This window comes from Schistocerca gregaria, chromosome 2 (assembly GCF_023897955.1).
Source record: "Schistocerca gregaria isolate iqSchGreg1 chromosome 2, iqSchGreg1.2, whole genome shotgun sequence".
Classification (NCBI taxonomy): Eukaryota; Metazoa; Arthropoda; class Insecta; order Orthoptera; family Acrididae; genus Schistocerca; species Schistocerca gregaria.
The window spans coordinates 259,968,234-259,994,975 of record NC_064921.1 but is presented as its reverse complement, the minus strand read 5'-3'; the positions used below and the strand labels follow the sequence as shown (position 1 = coordinate 259,994,975).

At 41.5% G+C, this 26,742-nt stretch overlaps 2 protein-coding genes across 6 annotated transcripts in view; one reads left to right on the top strand and one right to left on the bottom strand.

The window, feature by feature from the left end:
* The window catches only part of LOC126336827 (RING finger protein 17), a 467,240-nt gene that overhangs the window by 222,279 nt on the left and 218,219 nt on the right, over window positions 1–26,742 (bottom strand). The window lies entirely within an intron of this gene.
* LOC126336834 (uncharacterized) overlaps window positions 1–26,742 on the top strand; it is a 73,760-nt gene that overhangs the window by 42,382 nt on the left and 4,636 nt on the right. The window contains exon 2 of the mRNA XM_050000909.1: window positions 3,322–3,456. Coding sequence (XP_049856866.1) covers window positions 3,322–3,456 — 135 coding nt within the window. The remainder of the gene's footprint in view (window positions 1–3,321; window positions 3,457–26,742) is intronic.

Sequence of the window (26,742 nt, the reverse complement as noted above, 5' to 3'; positions counted from 1 at the left end):
CGTCCATTTTCCCGTTCTTGCTTCATGTGACGTAAATATTCCCCCTGATCTTGGAAGATCACGCACACGAGAAAGAATCGTAGGCGGCACAACACCTCCAACTTCTCACAGCACATCCAGCAAATTTACTCTCTCGATTGACAGCATAACTGTATACGAATGTGTTAAGTATCGATGTTAGTTGATCCTGGTGCAACTTTCTTGGTATCGCTAATTTCTGGGGTTTCTTTCATATGAATTTCCTCTTCAAATCCCGAGTGGTCGGAGCTGGAAACGATTTCTTATTGAACGATTGGATAAGTTTGTTTATCTCATCTACAAATTTTCGGGCCGATTTCGCAGTTTTCTGTGCATAGTCAAATTGATGCTTTGTTTGGAATTTCGTTATCTTACGTCTTCCAATTTCGTAGCACTGTTTGAAATTATGCAACCATCCACACTGCTTCCTTTGAAATCACTGTTGTCTATGTCGCGTGCACTTTGATATGCATAATGTAGTAGGTCACTATCATGCACATCCCCTTTAAATTGTACTGAGCGTCCTTGAAATGCGCAAACACCAGTTTTTGTAACAACTGTGCCTTGTCCTCCCCCGTAAATCCGTAGTTTTTCTTATACATTACACGGTCATATTGCTGCGGACTTTTTCTAAATCTTCTCTCTCTCTCTCTCTCTCTCTCTCTCTCTCTCTCTCTCTCTCTCCCTCTCCCTCTACGTTGCGAGTGGTCTTCAATTTGCGTAATTATGTTTACTACCCACTTTCTTGACAACGATTGTCCATTACTGCTTTTCACCGGAAACGGGATTTGTGGACCTTGCCCAAAAAGGATGATGTTAGTTCTGCCACAGTTTGCCGCCTGTCGTGTTTATCTGTCTGCCCAGTCCACGACGTCCGAAACTTGGAATAACAGTCACTTGTTATGCATGTACTGTCATCATGGTACTCCTCATGTTCGTTGTCCGCAGAGTCGAGCGTATATGACACCACACATTCCACTGCAGAGACGCTAATATTCCATTTGCCAATTCTTTCTCACTCGCGAAATTCCATGTGGTTCCTTTCCGACGAAATGTCAACTTCGGCAACAGCAACACCACTAGCACTGTAATACTGTTGAGAGTGACTCGTCGAGGAAGCAGTTCAGCTACTTCCCGTAGCCTGGTGCTGTGCTCACCACTGCTTACCTCCAGCGTCCACTCCCGTTGCCATTAGCAGTCAATACTGTGGTTGCATGGTAGACAATACGTGGGGCGTCCAATGCCGCAAACTTCACTGGCCTTTTGCGACCTCGCTGTCAACGGGTTCCTTGTTAGAGCAACAACACAATTTGGGTTTTAATCTGGGGTTTACATGAGTTGTGTGTCAGAAATTTACTTTTTGAAGGTACGATGTGATGTTATTCACTAATCTGTTGGCTAAAACATTCACATTACATCCTATGCCTTTCAAAAACACACTTTGACATCTGCAAATCACACAGTTTTATTAAAAAATGTTTTATTGAGCGGTAGATAAGTGACATATGTCAAGAAAAGCAATTATATAGAACAAAACCTATACCACGCACTACATTACCACATTCAGTTACAAAATTGTTCCCTATTTGCTGAAATTTGGAGGAATTCTTCTGCTTCTTATTTGATGTTTCCGAAAGGAACTATAAGTGAGCGTTACGCTGATTCCAAAAACACACAACTAGCACAGTACTATAGCAAAGGTCATAAACCAATGAAGATACTTGCTGTTTTCAATTTAACCCTGTAAGTACCTCAGACACAAAACAATACAATATTATTTCTGTTGATGTTTCTTTTCTGTGGGTGGACAGCATACTGTGACCATGAAAATGTTTCACTTTTTAGTTTCGTAATATACACTCTTCTCCAAAACAACTGAAAACGCAGTTAGCAAAGAAATAAGCCTTTGTCTTAGCGCTCTGAATCTGTGACAAGTGGTCTTACAGCAACTGTTTTAATCACTTAGATGCTGATTGCATCTGAAAGATACATTACGCTGACATTCATAAGAATACTTGACATTTCATGTGCTTTCTTATTCACAATGACTTGATAACTGATTCAGTGTCCTCGTTTGTTTCCTGTACCTGTGTGGGGCGTAGCTGTCTTGGAACACCAGCCTATAAAAATTCCGAATACTTTCCAGTGCCAATAAAATTTTAATTTGTCTAGCTCTGCTGGATCCCCAAGGGTTTCATACTTCCACGGAAGACATAACTGATTCATCCACCTTCTATAGTGATACGTCCAGATCATATAACCTCAATTTTGTTCCACGTGCTCCCTATTATCTTGGTAGGAGCTTTGTCGATGACATACAGTCAGTTCCACGAGGAAGAGTACGCCATAATTTTAAATCTAAGCGTCATGAGGCAGCGTTCCTTGTAAATCATCAAAAGGAACAAAAGCTTTCATATGGGACAGCTGCCAAAATTCTTAGAAAGTTTAAGACATTCGTTACTAAGTGGGTCAAACGATATTTGGAGGTTGAAAACGTGGATGACATACCGAAGAGAGGGTTAAGGTGCCAAGCTATAATTGATAATGTCGGCGATTGGATGAACTATTAGGTAATTGTGCAATTAATAACACTATGAATTTTCATGTAAACATATATAATAGTGTCTTTTATTTCATACAGATAGCGGCGTACACTTTCTTGCGGAACTGACTATACTTCAGTAATTTTTGCAATTGTCTGTAGTTACGTTCTGGACTTGCGCCATAACATTCATTACGCTAGCCTGGTTTTCAACTATATGGTACTCTCTAATGCCATCAATTATCCACACTAATTACTGAATAGTACTGCATTTCTTCCTGCAATATCTGGATGGAAAATATCTATCGTAAGAAATTAGTTTTATTAATGAGGCATCATTCATTTCTGTGTTCCATATAAGGTGATGTACCTAAAAGCGAAGTCTCCGCATCGTCTTAAGTTTTCACCAAGTTTTCTTGGGATGAGAATTCTCCAAAACCTGCAACAATTTCTCGAAATACTGACCCACCAAGAAAAACGGAAAACTGTGTTAAAAATTCTGGCATTCTTAAATTGTGATATTTATTGGCAACGCATCACCCTAGGCGACAGTGCAAATATGGAGATGTCAAAAAGCCGAGATGCAGCTTGTAGCTCTACTACCTTTAGATTCGCACTCAAAACCCTTCCTAGAATGTCTGTTAATCCGCACTCAAGACCTCGATATCGTATACACTTACCAAGATTCACCATAGTCATCTTTTACGAACGATCCAGCAGAGTGTGTTACGCAATTAACGATCATTTCTGTCGTTTCACAGGAGGACCACGCCTGAAGAGACCCAGAGCGACAGATCCTGAAGACAGGAACGTAGCTAAACCAGGAGCCTACATTCCTCCCGGCTTTCTCAGTCCATCAGTTCAGGAATATCTCGAGCTTGGCAAGTCAATACCAGGTAACATCATTTCAGTGATATCATCGCCTTTGTAATCCTTCCTTTCCCCCTCCCCTCTCCCTCTCTGCATATGTGGGGCTCTCTCTCCCCCAGGTTGCCTTAACGCGGCTATGCGAACATCAACATTTTTTTCTATGACCCTGCCATTTCTTCGAGTGTGTAATGGGCTATAATTTCTTTCATCTTTGTCTTATTAGACTTTATTTAGTTAAAACGTATACCTCAAGTATTATTTTAAAACTACGTGATTCTTTCCTCGTGAGATATTGTTCTACGGCAAATTGTTTATCCTCGGATTAATTAATTTATTGCATTTGAAGAAGTTCAGGTGATCTCATATAGAAGAATAACAAAGTGCATTTCTTCGGTGATTTAGAAAGCCATTTACTACAGGACTGAAATGTTACTTTCAATTTCTGTTTCTTTTTCATACCTCTGCTGTTAACCCATTGATCCTTTACGTCATGTATTTTCCTAATCGCACTGATTTTAAAATTATCCTTCACACAGCCACATCACATCAGAGTATTGTCCTTTTGTGGATGACGTTTTTATACGAAAATACTAAACATGCGACTGAAAAAATATTAGGCACAAAAAATAAATATAATCACAAGCCTTCGTAGTCTGATACTTATCCACTGTCAGCACTCACATTACAATTGCAGTAAAGTGAATAAACGTCAAGAGCGAAGATCTGATCGAGAGACAAATAGTCTGCCCTAAACACATGGTGTCCTTCCATCTATCATATCCTACAATGACGACCGATAAGCACAAGCTCTCATTATTTTATCGATCCCCGCACGACCCACTTCACCAGAAAAAATTCCAACACTTGCCAACTGGCTTGGGAATCTAGTTGGATGGGATGCAACCTCCTGAATGCTGATGACAGATTCTCTTTGTATTCAAATGACTTCTTCGTATGGCCACTGACCATATTGCCTAAGCCGAATCTCTAATGCCAAGTCGTCGCGGCAGCAATGTGTTTCTTTCTCCTCCGCGTTTTATCAAGTGTTAGCTTTCAGTTTCTGTGAGTAGGTCACACTCGTAGCGAAATTAATTCGAATTAACTATGAAAATTTGTGTATTTACGTCACAGTTGTATACCAATTTTGAACAACGTAAGTGTACGGATACTGAATCCTTTTTGGGAAAAAGCTCTGGAGTATAATCAGTTTTTTCTTCTTTTTGTTTTTCTTAATAGAATTCCGCTCTACTTAACACTATTCTGAGACAAGGAGTTCACCTTTAATGTTTTCTATTTTATAATTTATTTTTTTCTGGGCTCTGAAGACTTGTCTCGCTTGTTACCGACAGACACACTCTTAAGAGATTGACCTCTCAGTAATCAGGAGTAAAAAAAATTAATGTTTCTGATCGTATATGTTCGAGATGCTACGAATGCTGCTACCCGGGCTGAGTCTTCTTCAACTAGTTTCGCAGCCAGACGCAACTTGCGCTTATACCGTACCAAGTGCAATAACAGTGATGCTGGCAACCTCGGCACGACCAGGCGGCGGCAAACGGTGTTAACACTCTCCGGCTGCAAGGCTGGCCTCGACGTACACACGGCCGAGCTTCCGCAGTACCAACCGACTCTACACAAACAAGCGCTCGATACGTCACAGAAGTTACCACACCACCGCTGGCTGCTTACAGTCCGACTACGTGACCCGCTGGCTTGAGAGGACGAGGGTGTACATTACCTTTATTGGAAATGCAAGTTTTCACGGTATCTCTATTCTTATATATTTATTCGTCGGAGAGAAGAATACGTATAAATGGTGAGCAATACTATACGTAGGTGTTTCATTCTTTATTTTACTCAACTGCACAAGAATAACTGCCTGGGTTTCAATCGGAAGCTTAACAATTGGTGTGCGAATCGAAGAAATAAAAATTCAATCCCTGTATTTTACGAAGCTTAAGCGAAAGAGCGATCCGCCTGGAACGAACCGGCTACAGTACGAGTATTCGCTGAAATTGCAGTGCTGTGTCATTCGCTTCGGACAGGACATTTTGAAGAAGAGTTCTTGATTAATATCTACTGGTTAATGTCCTCTGTTAAGTACCAAATCTTCCAGACATATCGTATTACTGAGATCATTCGGCAACTGTTGTTGGTGATCCGGCCATCAAGTTGGGGAAGCTTGCCGTACGTTTTCATTATTTTCCTGTCGTAATCACCTATAACCACAGAAGCACAAGTTCTTACACCTTATCAACCTTTCTCAACACATATTTAACACTACTACAGAAAGTAAGAAACTTAGATCAGTATTTCAGAATCTCCTACGAACGCCAGCGAAAATGGGTTACATCATATCGATTAGAACGACTGACTAACGATGCAGGATATTAACTCTACACACAATGTAAATATGATTTAGCGTCACCAATAGTGAGGTTGACGACGACACAGAAATACAAACTTTCTGGGGAGAGCAACCAGAGCTCGGAGACATTATGAATACCAACACTCAACACCGAATAACTATTCAAATTATCATATAAATTTTAACTATTGAAAAGTCAAAAGCCGACAGCTGAGACTTCAATAGACAGTATAGCAAAGAGCAGATGGTACAACGTATATAAAAGTGTGACTGACACTAACACGACAGAAACCTATTCGTAACTACAAAAGCGTCTAGTTATATCATGCACCGCGTTAGCCATTGTCGACTAGGTACTTAGAGATGATAGTGTAAAGTAACTACGTACACTGAGATTACTGTCCTGAGAAAAATTAGTTTTATTGTTTTCCTACACAGTTTATTCGGGTTCCTTTGTTTTCTGTAAAAAGAGAAGTTATTTTTTGAGGAACAGATACATACAGGTATGGTTATGGATACACAGAATACAACTAGTCAAATTTCCAACAAGTGTTTTTAAAAATGAGTGTAAGGTTTTGTAAAATTTGCTAGTGAAACTGGTGATCAGAGAGAAATCTGAAAGTACTTGTTCCTAAATATGACATATTTTCAATGTAAGTAAATGAAAAAGAAACACTAATGATGAGTCAATGGTTCTACATTTACGTCTGTAGTTTGTAACCAATGGTACGGTGTGTTGCGGAAGGCAAACAAAGTTTGCCCGTCACACCTCCGCCCGCTTTCCATTTCTGATCGCGAATGGTGCGCAGAAAAGTAAGACTAATGGTGACTTGCCTCCTTACGAAATCTAATATCCTTAATTTACCTTTATGGTAGTGTTTCGTTGACTCTTAAAGACACACGTTCTGAGAATTTTAATAATAAACCACTTGGCGATGCACTACGTACGTTTGCCACTGGAGTTGGATCACAATGTTTGCGAAACAGTAGCGCTTACTAAGCGAACCTGTGACGAAACGTGCTGTAGTCTTTGGGAATTCTTTATTCTTTTCTATACCCGGACTAAGGAGCAACATTAAAAGTATCGGTCGAACGCCGGTTTTGTAAGCTATTTTCTTCGTGGTTGCGGTACACTTCCTGAGGATTCTCCCGAAGATTTTCAGTCCTGAATCCGCCGTTCATGCATTTGGTTTTCGTTTCAATCTAAATCGCTTCGTATGAATACGGTAGGAAAGAAGATTTCGTCCCATCGACAAAGTGATCATTTAGAGAAGGTGGACAAGCTCTGGGTAGGGCATATGAACCATCCCGTTAGTTTTCTTGAGCGATTTAGGGAAATCACGCGAGAGTTAAATCTGAACGGTCGGACGGGGATCTGAAGCGCTGTCCTCCCAAATACTAGTCGTGTGTGCTAACTATTCCATCTATTTACGCGCAATATATTAAGACAATGAACTTGCTTTCAGGGACCTGTGGTTCAAATTCCCGTTCAGCCACCCATTTAACTTTTCCACGATTTCCCTTAGTCACTGAAGACAAAAGCTGGGACTGTTGCTATGAAACTGACACGGCTGTTGTTTGCCTCCTCTTTGTCAAATTCTAGCTTGTGACGGTATCTTACAACGGGACCCTAAACTATCTGCCTCGATGATGCAACATGTTAGGGTAACAACAGAAAGCAATAAAACGCTGTTTTCTTCAATGCAGCCTCCTCAAAGTAGTTTGAAGCGATGCAAACGGCGACCTAAGTAGTGAGCTTCGACAAATATTAAGGCAATAAGGAAAGAAGGATCGAGTTTCACTTCTAGTAGGAAGTGAGTTCATTAGTGATTGGAGTGAAATGGTGAGGTTTGGGGAAAGGAATGTGCCATCGTCTTATCAGAAAACCAAAATCTGGCTAATCAGATTGAAGACTTGAATCTAGTACCTAGTGAATGCAAGACCACTGCTTCCATTACTGAGCCATCGTGCTACGAAAAATAGAGATGACACAAGTTTAAGTACCACATACATAACTTATTAGGCCATGCTTCATTGGTAGTATACTGATCAGGAGTTAAATAGCAACAGACCGCTTAAAAACACTTTTACACCGATTTTTGTTCAAATGGCTCTAAGCACTATGGGACTTAACATCTGAGGTCATTAGTCCCCTAGACTTAGAACTACTTACACCTAAGGACATCACACACATCCACGCCCAAGACAGGATTCTAACCTGTGACCGTAGCAGCAGCGCGGTTCCGGACTGAAGCGCCTAGAACCGATCGGCCACAACGCGATTTTTTTAGTACTGCTTAAATTAATAGGGAGTAAGGTTACGGTTCACCTGTCGTCATGATGTCGTCAACTGGGACATTTGGAGACATCTACATCTAGGAGACATCTACATCTACGTCATACTCCGCAAGCCAACTAATGGTGTGTGGCAAAGGGTACTTTCTGTACCAATAACTGAGCCCTCCAAACGTTGTCTGACACTTCCCGGAAAGTGCTCTCTCGAAATTTCAGTAGTAAATCTCTCCGTGGTGCACAACGCCTCTCTTACAACGTCTGCCAATGGAGTTGGTTGAGCGTCTCCTTAGCGCTCTCGTGCCGGCTAAACAATCTGGTGACGAAACGCGCCGCTCTTTGTTGGATCTTCCTTATCTCTCCTATCAGTCCAACCTGACAGGGATCCCACAGAGACGAATAATACTCAAGAATCGTCTTTTAAGCCACTTCCTTTGTGGATGAGTTACTTTTCCTTAAGGTTCTTCCTATGAATCTGTGTCGGGAATCTGCTTTTCCCACTATCTGTTTAATGTTGTGAAGTAACGGGCGAATTGCGGCGCCCCGAAAATATTCTAAAGTTCGGAGTTGGCGCGGCCGCACGGGTCGTTCGGCGGGCACAGGCTGCTCGGCAGGCTGACCACGTGGTGCCGGACGTTGGCCGAAGCCAGAAGGGTCCAGCCACGTGGCTGGGAATTCCATGTTGACGCTGACGAGGACGGTGCTTTGTGTCGATGAAGGAAATGTCTATGCCGGGAAACCATAATAGCAGACATTTCACAGTTCGTATAGAAATTGAGAGTAGCCAGATGAATGATGATACCTCAAAAAGAAACATGTACATTACCATTATTTGCACGACAATTCTCATGGTGTAATCAGATTTTCAATATCTTTATTGGTTTAAAGTTTAGTATCTGATTAAGTTATACAATTAACACCCAGCAACAAACTTCCAAAATCTAAACGCTTCATCCGATTTTCTCGATCGACGTGTCTTAAAAAGGCTTTTAGTGTAAACCTAAATTGGTATAAATTACAGGCATTTAACTTCAATACTACATGAGTTATTGGAGGTCAAAGTAGCCGATTACTATCGATCGCGTCAGGCCATAAGAACTCCACAGTTACACGAAAAAACGGTAGCAGCATGCTTACAAATATGGTCAAATATTTACTGTGTTTCAGAAAGCAACTGGCCTACTTTTGCTTGCTGTTCCTTTGTTGTATGTTTATTTAATTTGTTTATGTATTTAATAATGTATGTTAGAGCGTGTTTATGGTCCAGCCGTAGGAATATATATTTAATTTCAAATTATTTAAATATAAATCCAGTATTTCGCATGTGTTTCAATATGTTTATGAGTGTAAGTTGTCTTGGAGGCATGGAGGGAGCGCTCTAGCCAATCACAGCGCTTCTTACTAAGATAGACGTATGGAGATTGGGGAGGAGCATCGTTTCCGGAGAGGACACGAGGTGATTCCGGGCAATGAGACGCGGGAGACAGTCGCGAGGGACACGGAAAGTACCCCAGCCCCTAGACAACTATACCAGCTAAAACTTTTAATAATTCAACTATGAGTCTGAGGGTGCGTAGTTGAGGGCCACCACATCTCATTTCATTCATATGCTGAAAGCTCACAATGTGGTCTAGAGATGGACAAACTCCTTCATCCTTGGCAACTAGTTCACTGGCAATAGCTCTTTTTTGGGAACCGTTCATTTTTACTCGTTCACCGTTCATTTGTGTATGGTATACGGTTTTCACGAAAAACTGAAAATTAGTAGCGAAGGTGACTAAGGAATCGAGGGCGCCAAGAGGGGGCACTTGCCTCCCCCCTGGAGACAGTTTTTATTCATTACAGAGCTCTCACGCACTTTTATAAGTAATTTCCACGATTCTGCAAAACCTCTCGTTTAGCCAATATAGCGTTATTTGACTAATCGCAGTAAAATAATATAAGGTGGCGCACGAAAAACCAGCCCAGAATACAGACTGCTCACAAACTACGCACGATTTGTTGACTGCTACAAGCAGAATAGAGAAACATAACAAGTAAGCTAATGCAAACAACAGCTTCTACGTCTACTTGATTACTCTGCTATTCACAATAATATGCCTGGCATAGGGTTCAATGAACCACCTTCAAGCTGTCTCTCTACCGTTCCACTCTCGAACGACGAGCGGGAAAATTGCACACACAAATTTTTCTGTGTTAGCCCTGCTTTATCTTATTTTTATCGTGATGATCATTCTCCCTATATAGGTGGGTGCGAACAGAAAGTTTTCGCAATCGGAGGAGAAAACTGGTGATTGAAATTTCATAAGAAGATTCCGTCGCAACGGAAATGTTTTAATGATTGCCACTTCAGTTCACGTATCATGTCTGTGGTACTATCTCCCCTATTTTGAGATAATATAAAACGAGCTGACCTTCTTTGAACTTTTTCGATTTCATCCGTCAGTCCTACCTGATGCGGATCCCGCACCGCACAGCGGTATTCTAGATTAGGACGGACAAGTGTGATGTTGTCATTTCTCTTTAGTAGACCTGTTGCGGCTTTCAAGTGTTCTGCCAATGAATCGCAGTCTTTGGTTTGCTCTACCCACAACACTATCTATGTGATCGTTCCAATTCAGGTTATTTGTAATTGTAATCCCTAAGTATGTAGTTGAATTTACAGCCCTAAGATTTGTGTGACTTATCGCGTAATTGAAATCCAGCTGATCGTTTCTACAACTACCGTACTGTGTTTTATTTGCCCCCTTTTAGACGAACGCCTTTTCTGTGGTTTCCTGAGACCATCTAACCTAAAAACCCGCCCAGTCTCTTCCACACAGCCCCCGCTACCCGGGTAGCTGCCTCCTGTGTGTAATGAACTCCTGACCTGTTAATCGGAACCCGGAAACCCACCACCCGATGGCGCAAGTCAAGGAATCTGCAGCCTACACCGTCACACAAACGCCTAAGCCTCTGATTTAAACCCTCCACTCGGCTCTGCACCAAACGACCACAGTCAGTTCTATCGACAATGTTGCAGATGGTGAGCTCCACCTTAAACTCGCAAGCAAGACTAGCAGTCTCTACCTATTCCGCTAGCCGCCTGAGACCAGAGAGAGTCGTCTCCTATCCAAAGCGACACACGTCACTGGTGCCTACATGTGCCACCACCTACAGTTGGCCGCACACTGTACTTGTCATCGCATCTGGAAGCACCCTTTTGGCATCCGGAATCACTCCCCCCAGTATGCACACGGAGTGTACACTGACTTCCTTCCTCTCCTTGGCAGCCATGTTCCTAAGGTGCAGCAATACGCGCCTATCGTTGGACCTCTCAACTACCAGCAAACCCACCCTCTGTGAATGCCCAGATCTTGCGAGCCGATCATCTTCCTCTGGAACAGGGTGGACGACTGCATCCGTATCAGAGACTTTGTCAGCTACAGATAACGCCCGAAACCTGTTCGTCAAACGAACCGGGGAGGCCCTACGATCGGCCCCTTGGAAAGTCTTTCGCTGCCTGCCAGACTTTGGAATGATCTCCCACTTGACCACGGGTAGGAGTCAACCTCAGTGCAGCCAGTACCAGGGGCAGCCACAGCAATGGACCAATCGGGGGACACGTAGGTCGTGTTCGACTTGCCTCGCATCCATGTGTCTGACCCCTTACAGTGATATCCCTTGGCAGCAGCCTCAAGCAGTGTGACAAGCCAACACCGCTTGGAGCTGCGAGTGAAGGGTCACCAACTCAGCTCACATCTGTACGCAGAAATCACTAAGAAACTATAGATGACGTTTGGTGGGTGACAGCGAGCAGTCTAGTACTTGGTCCGAGACCAGACACTCGATTATGGAGCGAGGGCTTCATTTGGTTGTCAGTCAGTCTGACTTCCATAATTACGAACATGCTGTTTTACCCTGGATAAAAAAAAAAAAGACGGAAAATGGCCACTCGTGTGTGCTGTGCCAACTTCTTTTGCATGTGTAATAACAAAATACTTGCCTTTTTATAAGTATATCTTCTGGTGTTCAAATGGCTCTGAGCACTATGCGACGTAACTTCTGACGTCATCAGTCACTTAGAACTAATTAAACCTAACTAATCTAATGACATCAGACACATCCATGCCCGAGGCAGGATTCGAACCTGTGACTGTAGCGGTCGCTCGGCTCCAGACTGCACCGCCTAGAACCGCACGGCCACTCCGGCCGGCTGTCTTCTGCTGTTTATCGAAATAGTGAAGTAAGCTTATATACCCTTTTGTAAACTGAAAAGATTTATGTATTACATACAATGTAATTTTTATGTAATTTACGTAATTATAAAATACATTTTGATTTCCGTTCGTGGACGCTGAACAATACGAAAAGAACCAGAAGCCCACATTTCAAGAAAGGTTTGAAACAGATCTAGAATGGGCGTGCGCAGCGAACGGCAACGAGTGGCCACACGAAGGACGAGTCAGGGCGAGGGACCGAGACAGAGACGGGAACGGGACCGAGGCTGGAACGAGACCAGCCGAAGTGCCACTGCGGGAACGAGACCTACCGTTTGCCGTTCTCGGGAACTATGGGTAGAAAGCCGCGACCGAAGTGAACTATGAAAGACCGTTCCTTAGAATTCATTCCTCGCTCCTTCCGTTATCTTGGTGAACGGTTCCTTTCGACCTGCAAGTTCGCGAACGACCCATCTACAATGTGGTCATTCAACTTCAGGTCGCTCTAGGTGGTTACTCCTGGATATTTTACTATAGATACTGTTTCCAGCGGTTTGTCATCAATAACGTAGCCGTACAATAATGTATTTCTTTTACCATGTAAGCGCAATATGTTACTTTTATTTACGTTTAGGGTCAACTGCCAGAGCCTGCACCATTCATCATTGAAGAACAGCCTTAGAGAGCATCCGACGCTTTCTACTAGATCATTTATATATACTGTAAACAGTAACGGTCATATTACACTTTCTTGGGGTACTCCGGAAATTACTTCTACATCTGTCGATTTTACTCCGTTAAGAGCGACGTGTTGACTTCTATCTCGAAAGAAGTTTTGAACTCAGTCGCAAATTCGCTGCGATACTCGATAAGCTCGTATTTTTTTCACTAAACGGCAGTGTGAGACGGTGTCAAATGCCTCCCTGAAGTCAAGGAAAATCAACCTGAGCGTTGTTGTCCATGACGCTGTAGATGCCACGGAGGAACAGAGCGAGCTGAGTTTGGCATGATTTCTGTATGCGGAATCTATGTTTACCTTCATATATTTTTTCATTCTTCAAAAACTTCATAATTCTTGAGCACAGAATATGTTCCATAATTCTACAATAGATACACGTCAACGATATAGTTCTATAATTGGGTGTGCTGTCCTACGGCCCTTCTCAAAAACGGGAATGACCTGTTCTTTCCTACAGTCACCAGAACCCTTCGTTGCTCAAGCTATCTACGATAAATTACTGATAGATTTTTAGAATATTATAGGTATCTCATCTGGTCCTGGCGCCTTTCCACAACTCAGCGACTGATTTCTACTTCGCGACCTGTTATCTCAATAGCTGCCATTTCCAAGCTGGTAAGACGACTGAAAGGACGGGTCATGTTACTATCTTCTGCGGTGAAATAATTTCGGAAGACCGACTTCAGTATTTCGGTCTTCTTTCTGTTATCTTTCTTTCGGTCCCAGAATGGTCACTGAGTGAATGGGTAGATGATTTTGACCACTTACTGATTTTACATACGACCAAAAGCTCTTAGGAGTTTTACTCACATCGGTTGACAAAGTTTTACTTTCGAAGTCCTTGAACGCGTCTCTCATTGCTCTCCGTACGATCATTTTCGCTTCGTTCAACTTTGTTCGTCAGTTAGGTTTTTGCTTCTCTTGGATCTTAGATGAAATTCTCTTTGTTCACGTAGCAGCTTTCTAACAAGACTATTAAACCATGGTGGATCTTTCCCATCCCTTAAGACCTTACTCGGAACTTACTTGCTTAAGACATATTGCACGACGTTTCTGAATTTTTTCCATTTGTTCTCCACACCTTCGTCCTCATCAACGAATATTTGATGCTGAGTGCTCAGATACTCTGAAATTTGTCTCCTGTCACTCTTGCTAAGCAAAAATATATTCCTACCTTTCGTAACATTCTTTGTAAGACTCGCTGTCATAGGTGCTCTTGCAGACTTATTACCACTGATACCTTATTCTGCGTTAAATAATTCGATAAGCTGATTGAGGTCAAGCTTGATTTAGTCAGCAATGGGATAGGAAATCAGCGAGATGTCTTTTAGAAACAGCCGTCACATAGAGTGAAGTGTTTTGGGGAACCACGGAAAGTGAAATGTCAGTTCAATGGTTCTAAAAGCGTAGCTTATAGAGGGACAGTAAAAATTACATTCAAAGCAGTTGTATTTTTAGACTATAATACGAAACTTAATTACGATTTTCTAATACTGTTTTCCGCAGAATAATGAGTCCATTCCACCCAAGCTATGGGGAGTGAGGACGAGATTGGCATCATTAAGGCAGGCACCAAGGCATGCAAGCAATCATTTAGAAGCGTTTTTCATGTTGACTGAATTTAAGTTCACTCGATAGTAACAGTATTGAGTAAATTCTACCATATTTCAGGGTGATTTGTGTCGGCGTTGAGGTATACGACTCACAACCAAATTGCAGTAGCAAGAGTAGATCATCCTCTTGTAAAATATTAACAATGGAAGTTAGAGCAGCAAGCATCACACCATAAAATTATTTACACGCAATTTACTTGTTGAAATAATTGAATCGCCCTGTCGTTTTCGGTTTTTGTCAAGCGAAGCTCAAGGTAATTCTTCTAGTGAGTTAAAAGTATTGTCTATCGTAGTGTTTAAGTGCATTTTATTGCTAACTATTGATGAAACTACTGCTTTAAGGAGTGAATATTTAACTCAAAATTACAGCGTTGCATTGGTGTGAAAGCAATGATTTTGGCTCCAGTTTCAACATAACAATATTAGTGATATATAAGTAAACTCTGAAATACGAACAAAACTGAACAGGTAGAACGAACTGAGGTACCATGGAAAACGGACGACAAGTATGCTTGAGATGACATTAATTAATTAATTACTGTGTAGGTGCAGAGTAAGCAATATCTCTCTCAAAGGGAACCTGGGAGACGGGTCGCTGCAATGCTGCGGGTATAACGTGTGAATGCTACCATGTGAGTCACACGGAGATCGTTGTCGGGCGCAACCCAAGTGAGTCAAGGGCGGTTGGTCCGCACGCAGACTAGCCCGTCGAACATTGTGTGCTAGCCGTGACACAAAGGCAGCCAGGGAGCAGACAGACAACAGTGATGCAATGCGAATCTCCCCCATAACACCTCCCCCCCCCCCCCCCCCCCCGCGCTAGTTCTCTGACATGTGCTCGGTCATAGACCTCTCGCACCACCCTGACGCTTTCCAGACCGTACAAGCGTGCGCACAATTACATGGGACTACATGACCCGTTTCACAACGGTTTGCCATTCGGGTTCACACAATGGAGAGGTTTCGAAAGGTGAATAACAGCTGCCACCCACGCTGCGTGGCGCGTATAACTGCAACATGTGAAAGCTATTTAACACGAAGCTTTAAAGCCGGAGTAATTGGCTATTAACGATAAGTTTGCATTAATTTCAAATGTTTGACACTTTATCTCTTCAAGTGTGAATGACAATTCAGTGCGCAGGAAACAATATACAACATAACATTAAATTCTGATATGATTGACAATCTGCAACACGACGTTCCAAGAAGCGTACCACCAGAACCAAATTAAATTTTACGATTTCCAGATTTTTTGATTTAATATACACTACCATTAGGAGACTTAACATCTGCTTTCTTGTTAGAACAACCGATATCATCCTGCCTATGTTTACAATTACATTCGACTCCTTCGCACGCCCTTCCAGCATTAATTCCATCAATGTTAGGTATTACCTTGTTTCACCGTATGGCCTTCTCGAGCACAATGAGAGTTCTTTCGGCGGTCTTGTGAAAAGTTTTGTTTATCTGTTGCCATCATAAGTCTTATGGATTTCATTAAAATTTTGGTAGTCTACGAGGAGGTAACTGCCTAATGTCTTCGGGTATTTGTTAACAATACAAAGGCAAAAGTAACGATACCACGAAAGAATCATCCCAATGGAACGGAAATACATAGATGTGATGTACATGTACAGACAAATAAATAATTACAATTTCAGAAAAGCTGTATGATTTATTCAAGGAAAAGAGCTTCACAAATTGACCAAGTCAGTTACTTGTTTGTCCACTTCTGGCCGCAATGCAAGCAGTTATGCGGCTTGGCATTGATTGATAAGAGTTCTTGCATGTCATTCTGACGGATTATGTGCCAAATTGTCCAACTGGCGCGTTAGATCGTCAAAATCACTGCCCATATCGTTCCAAATGCTCTCAATTGGGGCGCAGATCGGATGACATTGCTAGCCAAGGTAGAAATCTGCAAGCACGAAGACAAAGCAGCAGACGCTCTAGTCCTGTGAGGATGTGAATTATCTCGCTGAAATGTAAGCCCAGGATGGCTTGTCATGAAGGCAACACATGGCGTAGAATATCGGAGAAGGTACCCCTGTGTTGAAAGGGCGCTGCGGATGACAACCAGCGTACTGCTCCTATGAAAAGCAATGGCATCCCAGATCATCACTCCACTTGTCGAGCCGTGTGACGAGCTACAGTCGGGTAGGTAATCCACCGCCGTCCAGGGCGTCTCCAGACACGTCATCAGGGCTCGGTTCGAAGCGGAGGTTCCAGGTCGTACACGTGTGTGGAGACGTCAAGGACTGCGGAGGGATACTAACCAGACTGTAGCACGGAATTTGGCATGATATCCCTCAGAAAGACATCTAAAAAATGTATCGATCAATAACTAGCAGAATAACTGCCTGCATAAGGGACGGAGATGAACCAACGCATTAATGTGAAGCTCTTTCTCTTGAATAAATCATCCAATTTTTGTAATCATTTGTCTGGCTGTACTTATACATCACATCTACCGATGTCCATCCCATTTGAATAATTCCTTCGTGATGCGTCTTTTTTTCTCTAGAAGCAGAGGTCCCCTTCGGTGGGATCGCCTTTTTCAAATCATCTGTACGGTGATGTAGGTTAAGGTTCCAGCTATCACATCTTGCAGCCATTCATCCCGGTAGGCCCTCATTTGCGATTAATTGTTGAAAGGATTATGGAATTTTGCATGATGCTCCGCAGCTCTGAAAAAGGAACATTTAACAGATTGGTTGCACTAAGTAATAGTTAAGACACAGGCGTTGCAAGCATAGGGTTATTGCTGCAAATCGTCTCAAATGGTTATGAAATTATTATTTTCGTATCTTTATCGAAACTAGTTTAGTCATCATTTTTATTGAATTAATTGGATTAACAGACCTAGATGGTGGGGTCATGTTACACGCATGGGAGAAGCAAGGTTACCCAAGAGACTCTTGGGTTCAGCAGTAGAGGGTAGGAGGAGTCGCGGCAGACCAAGGAGAAGGTACGTGGATTCGGTTAAGAAAGATTTTGAAGTAATAGGCTTAACATCAGAAGAGGCACCAGTGTTAGCACTGAATACGGGATCATGGAGGAATTTTATAAGGGGGCTATGCTCCAGACTGAACGCTGAAAGGCATAATCAGTCTTAAATGATGATGATGATATCGAAACTAGTTTAGTCATCATTTTTATTCAATTAATTAGGTTAAACGTAATTACTTTCTACTGCTTTGTCACATTTCCATCATTGTATTAATTGTCTCATTTGCTCTCATTTTTCTTTTTATCATTCTTGTTCCACTTGGAATCTTTGTTGTTGTGATTTTATTTTTTTTTGCATTAACTAAGAATTAATCCTTTATTTTTGTTCATGTTATTGAATCCACTGTTTCCGTTCCTCATTCTGCTCAAATTTCGTCTTATTTATAATATCTTATTTCGTTTAAATATTCATCTGCATTATTTTGTCCGTAATGCAATAAGATATTGTTTTAAATGTTTGTATGACGATTACCAACCAAAAATAGTATATTCTATAACGAGAAATACATTTTAAAACCACTGCACAGTCCATACAAAAGATTTTGTTCTTTTACCGACACATCGACAGTTTCAAATATTAAAATATTATGATAGATAAATAAAAATCAGTAAATTCACATTCATTAAGATTCTAAGTGGAAGAAGAACAATTGGAAGAGATAATGAGAGCAATTGAAGAGGTTGATACGCTGATTAAAACTGTGTGAAACAGGAACAGAAACCAAAAAAAACTACATTTAACCCATGTAATTGAATAAAACTAATGACCAAAGTCATTTCGATAAAGTTTTTAAAATAAATGTCGAAGCACCTGATGAGATTCGAACGCCAAAATTTTCGCATGTGATGCTGGTACCTTGATCATTACTCTGCGCAGCCAATCTATTATACTTTCTTTATTATTATTATTATTATTATTATTATTATTATATCATGATTTGATATTGTATCATTACACAGGTCATAACGTGACGAGATAGTAAGCTTTCCTCGCTCTACGAAAAACATCTTCCACTGTTCGTGACTAATGCAATTCAAACAGACTACTGTGTGAACAACACAAATGATATAGAAAATCTCCCAGAAACGTACTGACAGAATGTTTCCACTTTTCACGTAAATGATGGAAAAATATATTCATTACAAACCTCTAAGCACGTCTCCAGTGGAGCAGCTATGATTTTGACCTGTTAGGTAGGTTTCTCATGGTTTCCCTGTTTCATTTTGGGTGAATGCACGCTAATTGTCTCAACTCGCAGCCCACAAATCATCCCCTTTCGGCTGAGCAACTGCGCCGCCTCTAACACATTATATCTCGATGGGACCTTTAACTTTAAATGGTTGTTTTCTTTCAACACAGGTACCAATGGCAAGTACTGAAAAATAATTCATTCAAAGTCAACGACACGAGGTGAAATTTCCCATCAAAAGCTGTAGAAGACAGCTACACGAACGATTACAGATTCGTGCGCGTTTTAGAGGAAGTAATCTTTAATTGTTGGAAACATGCGCCACTACACAAAAGATAACGGAAAATATAATAAGCATGGCATAACAAACTACGACAATGATGTTTCCATTCATAACGAATAGTGGGGGGGGGGGGGGGGGGGAGAGACATTACGTAGCTGATGTGTATCAAATCCACAAGACAGCGAAGTTAGTTACATCAACGTCCACAAGACAGCGGAGTTAGTTACATCAACATTTAATATGTAGAGCCGTGCAACATCATTAAAAGAAAATACGAAATAGTAATATTTCCTTTGCTATGCACAGCCTTAGCTACAGATATTTCATTACGACCCCACAAAGAGAGCTTTAAATTTGTCCGTTGTGAAAAATGATTCGACCACCTGAATAGCGCTTTGTTCATTTGCTGTGCAAGTCGCGACGAATTGTTGTAGACGTCGTCTTTTTGATTGATTTATTTATTTTCGCTAAGGGAAAGAACTAACAGGAACAGGTAACGTGGCGAATTTGCATGTAATGGGTACAGCTGAATACGTCGTTGGTGGGCAAATGAGACACGACAGCAAGGATAGTGGTATCCGAATATAATGAGAATGAGCTGCTTGACAGTATTCCATATAAGAATTGAATAAGTGTGCTTATTAAGCAGCAATTTCGGTGAAAACATCGCAGTTTTTGTGGTACTGGACTAGAATTCAGGTTTAGCAAACACACAATTTCTTTTCTATCAAGTGGAATGGCACTGAAATGTTCTGATTAAACAAATGATCGTACGTGAGTACAACACAAAAAATTGTTAAAAATTAAAAATCAAAATTCAAAAGGCGAGTCACTGTTTGATTATGAGAGAAGCACTGTCGCATTAAAAGGTGACTAACATTTAAATGTCACTAGCTACAACTGTGCTCAATTTTTAATAACGGACCGTACGCTACCTCTTTCTCGCGCACTTTGTTTTTCAATTATTGGTATACATCACAAGTAACCGAATGAAAATTTGTTCTCTGGAGGCCCATATAAATACTTCGCGGAATTAAGGTAGACAGTTCGTAGCCAACGGACGAGATATACCGCAGGAACTAAGATTTCCATACTTCTCTTATAACAAAGCCGTGGCAACTGGACTGTGACCTCTCGATTGCCACTTGTCTTTTTGCCGCCGTTGGCCGTAACCCACTTGTATCTCGAGGACACGATTCTCATGCTGCCACCAGTGCTCTGGAACTTCCGGAACTGCAACGAGCGGATCTTTCACTTTCGTAGATTACCTTAAAATTGTTTACTAATATCAAAAACAGAAATCGCATTACAGGAATGATAGTAATAAGAGGCAGATAGGGAGAAAGGAAGATTACGATTTAACGTGCAGTCGACACCGAGATCATTAGTGACGGTGTAGAAACTAGGATTGGGGAAATCATGAAGTAGAAGGTCGGTCGTGGCCTTTGCAAAGGGACCATTCCTGCATTTACTTTAAGCGACCTACAACAGGGTGTCCACTTCCACCTACCGCGACCAAAACACCATAGTGCACAAAGCGAAACTTAAGGCTACTGCTGTGCGCGTAATGGCATTGATTTGCAGTGAGTAGTTTTGGCTACAAAGTGAAATATACGGACACACAGCCAGACACAAAGCACTGAGGCCGATGACTTCCAATTTATACGATTTCAGAGGCAAGTTATCTAACAATCAAATCATTTATAAACAATAACTTGAAACTTCCAGGCAGATTAAAACTGTGTGCCCGACCGAGACTCGAACTCGGGACCTTTGCCTTTCGCGGGCAAGTGCTCTACCATCTGAGCTACCGAAGCGCGACTCACGCCCGGTACTCACAGCTTTACTTCTGCCAGTATCCGTCTCCTACTCTGCAGAGCACTTGCCCGCGAAAGGCAAAGGTCCCGAGTTCGAGTCTCGGTCGGGCACACAGTTTTAATCTGCCAGGAAGTTTCATATCAGCGCACACTCCGCTGCAGAGTGAAAATCTCATTCTGGAAACATCCCCCAGGTTGTGGCTAAGCCATGTCTCCGCAATATCCTTTCTTTCAGGAGTGCTAGTTCTGCAAGGTTCGCAGGAGAGCTTCTGTAGAGTTTGGAAGGTAGGAGAAGGATACTGGCAGAAGTAAAGCTGTGAGTACCGGGCGTGAGTCGTGCTTCGGTAGCTCAGATGGTAGAGCACTTGCCCGCTAAAGGCAAAGGTCCCGAGTTCGAGTCTCGGTCGGGCACACAGTTTTAATCTGCCAGGAAGTTTCATATCACATTCTGGAAACAATAACTTGTTTAATTTTAAATGGTGTCCACAGTGTGGGTGTGCAGGGATCGCTAGGGACAGGAGTGGTGCAGAGTAAGAATGCTTTGTAACAAGTGCCTACCATCAATGTGGACAGTTAGCTTTCTTTCCTGAGGAGGAATTATAGGTAGCATTCCCACTGCACTAATTAAATACCATTTATCTTTCGTAATTTTAAAAATAAAAATGTTCCAAAACAATTCTTTTTCTTTCTAACGTTTAATTGGGCGCTAATGTTGATGATAGTGGGAGGAAGGGGTGAGCGGGCTAGCTAGTATCTGAATGCACTCACGGGTAATGATCTGAGAAAGGATGGGAACCACTAGTTTAGATTAATCTGCTGCATAAAAATGCTTTAGGAAGCTAATGGGGGAAGGAATTCCGTTTTGTGCTTTAAATTCCAACGTCTGGTAGAATAACAACCGTTCGACTCTAGTAATTCTTGGGTAGTGAATATTTCACAATACTTCCAAAACACATCTTCAATTCAAAAACCTGCTTTCACATAACATGGTAGTCCAGAATCGACTTCACTTTAACAGATTCTTGAAGTCTTACAGACAAGCACGTTCACCTAACGGCAAAGTAATCAGCAAAACGCATTTGATTTACCTTGGCAGTACAACAAAACTTTCCCAGCTAATATGTGCACTCAAGGAAAACAACTTGCCACCTATTTCCTGTATTTTCCAGTTAACCTGCTTTCACGTGGTATTAGAATTACATAGGATTATCGTTCCCTTGCCTCAACATTTTCTCTTCGAACAAACTGTATACTGCAAAAGAGAAATATTTGCTAGCTTCCAGCATACTGGAGTATCTGTGGGTCAGCAACTTCTGTTAATCAGTACAACAAAGAACAAGTCCAAAGTTGTAAACTTTCTTTTTTTTTTAATTCACTCGATGAATAGTTTCGTGCCGAGACCCATTATTACGTCATCGTAACATGGTCAAAAATGGTAGTTCCGAAGATGTTACCTGTATGCGCTGTACCTGTTCGTTGTACATTTTTAACTATGTTACGATGGTTTGAAAATGGGTCTCAGTCCGAAACTAGTCAACGAGTACATTAAAAAAAGTCAAAATTTGCAACTTCGGACTGGTTTATCGTTGTATTGAAAAGAGAAATAATTTCTTCTATTCCTACACCTCGTATACATGGAGTAAATATTTGCAAAGACTCCTTCTAAACTACAATTTCGGGAAGAGGGATATATATATATATATATATATATATATATATATATATATATATAGAGAGAGAGAGAGAGAGAGAGAGAGAGAGAGAGAGAGAGGGAGAGGGGGGGGGGGGGGGGTTACACACTGAAATGGATATTTATTCACGTACAGTGAAGACGGAAGAAACAACATGGGATTATTTCGCATTTTGTGTACAAAACTACTGCATACTTAAGAAACTTACTCGCTATCTTGGGAAATCCGCTGAAAAAGTGAACGCGAATGGCTAAACACCGGCTATATTAAAGTACAAGAAAGCTAGGACACAATTTCGTGTACTTCCACAAGAAGACTATCACCTTGGCAACAATTTAAGTACATCTAAAGGACATGTAAAAAGCTATTGGATTTCCTGCAGTGAGTGATGTCTTACTTACCGACCAAAATATTGGCAAAGTAATCAATGTACGTACGAACCATCATCCGATTATGTTCAGAGGCACCAGATAACGCGCTTATATACTTTAAAATGCCGATCGATCACCTATGTGTTAACGAGAGATTCTTTATGGAGCGAAATGAACTCACAAATTCCATGAAGTATAGAAGTATTGCAAACTCTGGTCTACTGATAAAATTTAAGCCGTACTCATGACAATTTTTTAAGAACTTAGGATGTTGAACGGGTCCGATCACGCGCTAATAAATCTTTAAACAAAAGGATCATCAATGTGAAGCTGTAATGCGGCGATTTAGTGACTTAAAAGGGAACACGGACAACTTTGACTGCTTTCCATTCACAGTGTTACGTCGCAATACGGACGGGCAACATTTAAGACAGATTTCAAAATGAATTTCCTGCTTCTACGGGAACTTTCACAACAATCATAAGATAATTACAAATCAAGGTAAGTGGCGTAATTTTCTTCTCTATACTCGTACAGTATGAAATGAAGCTGGCAAAAACAGCCATTATTAAGGTCACTTGGAAAAGTCATCTGCAAAGTACAGATGTAGATAAATTTCATTCGATCACCCAACAACATGGCGAGTTATAATTGCAGTTAATCTGGAACATTTTTAGGCGGAACAATTACACGTTACATTCTTAAATTTCAGGATGAACAACAGTCAACGGCTTTTATAACGAACTGTAGTAATGTAAAAAAGTCATAGTTTGAACACAATGGTTTGTCGGCATGGTATTTTGGGATGTGGTTATGTCCTCAGCCCGCTCTTACTTAAGAACCACATCTCTCATCCATTCTTAAGGAACTCGACAGTTATCACCGGAAATCCAAACGAAGGATTAGCTAATTTTTTTTTTTCCTCGGGAAGTGTTTCCAATGGAGGTCACATTAAGTTGGTACTGTCCTTGAGCCCTAGATCTACATTAAGCCTCGAAGTCACAAACGATTGTCAACTGACAAGACGCATGTAATACATGGCATCTAAATAAGGGAGTTTCGACGTATTCGGCATGAAACTTTATCAGGAGGTTGACAGTATACTCAAATACGTTTTCATCCGATTATATTGTAGTGGCTGCCTTGTGAGCAGATGGTCTGACTTCTAACACTATGAAAACTCCATCCTTTTGTTGCACTTGCTACCTCTTCCTTCTTACAAAATGCGTCAGAAGAAACTTCTAACGTCGGTGAAGCTTTCTCTTGCCATGCGTTGTATCCAAGGGTTCATCGTGAATTTATCAGAAATAAAGGTAGTGTAGTCATGCACGGCCCAGCACGTAACCATGGGGCGGAAATCTTGCGATACAATACCGCGAACGTCTCCGCTTCTTTCAGCAACATGCCATAATTCTATGAGTCATCGACTTAAAAGTTGCGGAAAAGTTTCTGAAGCAACGCTGAAAGTAAGCTGTTCTATTTTAATGGCTTCCCTCGGCGCTCTGATACACTTCACTATCTTCAATGATCACCCATCCATCGGAAGACAGTGAAAATGAGAACTCATATTTTCAAAAACTTTTAAATTTCAATATAATCTTCTTTAACTTTATACACTTCGTACAGTGACATTCCATATCACTGTTGTGTTCCTGTGGATATGCTGATACTCCTCTACAGCTGCAGTCGTTTGTTGATTGAAGACAATACGCTGGCCTGCAAAGAAGACTTGAGGTTCGAAGGGAGTAAAATGGTATTGATAAATTTTTTCCTACTTGGCAGGTGTCTTTTTTCCGAATTTCTCAACCAGATCCGTTAGAAGGATAGCATAATATGCCCTAATTATTATTTTACCTTTTGGAGGGAGTTACTTAACTTCTTTCGCACCTACAAACACATGTGTAGTGACTTTTATCATTGCCGTGTTCTTAGTCTTCTCTGGAACGGAAGAACCGGCTTCTGTCTCCGGCTTCGACTGCTGTTTTGATTCTGATGTGCAGTGATGAATTCAAATTTCATTCACAGTCACATACCGACACAGAAAATCACTTGTAATTTTATAAAAATGCGCAAAACGCTGTTCAGAAGATGTACGAATTAGTTTCTGACGCGCCGTGGGATAGCGCGACACCTACCTTGCACAAAGCTTCCTCACACTAAAACGTAGTCGACAAGCTCTTTTAAAATCCCTTCAATTTGGAATTTGATTTGGATTCTTCACGTACCTTCGTATACGGAGCATCCAAGCTAATATCGTACATGTCTTCAATTATTCCCAGTGTGGTTGCACTTTTAGAATAATCTTAATGTGGATCATATAGGACACGTGCGCGCCCTTGTTTAAATTCGGGAGCCAATTTTTTTACGGTGGAAATTGAAAGAGAGATTTCACCAGAAACATTTATTAATCTCGAACGAATTTCTGATGGCATCAAAACTTCTTTTAGGAAAATCTTTATCATTGAACGGTATTGGATTTTCTTTATTTCTGATATTTCACACACCGTGTCTAATTCAAACAGCTGCTTGCAGCTAACTGCTGAAGGTAAATACTTGCGATGTCACACAGGGCCTACCGAAAGTAGTACCAACCCCGGGGAAAAACAAATCACTCGCATAGTGCTGCGATATACATGCGCGAGGCTTAGAAATTTTTAGGCCACACTTGTATTTTTTATGTAAGTACCACAGTAGTAACGAAATTCGTGGAATCACATTACACTCTTACACATTTCACGGGACCTTCGGATTTCACCCTTCTATGAACTTTTGTAATCAGCAGCGGGTGTTAATGTTATCACCCTTGGTTTATGTACTGCCACTCAGTCCTTGGAGCCTTTCGAAAGGCCGCAATACGGAGTACAGTGAAAGAAGTGACACATAAGTGTTATTTTACATCCAGTTTCACGTTCATTTAACCTAAATGAGTAAACCAAAATCATAGTACAAAAAACGCTCCCAAAACACCACAGAACTACCTCAGGCCTCAACTAAACCCTCCACACATTTTGCCTTACTCGGAAAAGTTCCCTACTGACTGAGCCATCCAAGCACGATTCAGGACCCGCCGACACTCCTTAACTTCCACTCTTGCCCTACATTCCAAACTTTACAGAAGTTCTCCTGAATACCTTGCGGGGGTTGGACTCGTAGAAGAAAGGATATTGCGGAGAAACGGCTTAGCCACAACCTATGGGATTGCTTCGTTTCTTCCTGGAGTGCTAGTCCCGGAAGGTATGCAGGAGAACTTCTGTGAATTCTGGAAGGTAGGAGAAGAGGTCCTGGCAGAACTTAAGCTGTGAAGGTGGTTCGTGAATCGTGTTTCGATCGGTCCTGCGGCAGAGCACTTACCAAGAAAAGCGAAGTCCCAGGTGCGAGTCGCGATCCGGCACACAGTTTTAATCTGACACGTTTCACATCAGCACACAGTGCGCTGCATGATAAAAACTGATTCTGGAAATTCCTGTCAGGTTTTCAAACCGATTGTCATTGGTATGTGGTGATATTCGTCTTCTGTCCGTCTCGTCTTCGGTCCCTGTCGGTCAGAAACTTTCTACGGCCATACGCCTTGTTACATGCCTATGAGAGTGGTGCACCATCCCATGCAGACAGGTTGGAGAGTCCGCGATGATGTATCAACAAATCTGACTACTTCATTATGGTACGGACATTGATTCCAAATACTACAGCTCCCTTCTGACTTTCTGTCACGTCTCTACGTCTATTTAGTTCTAATATAT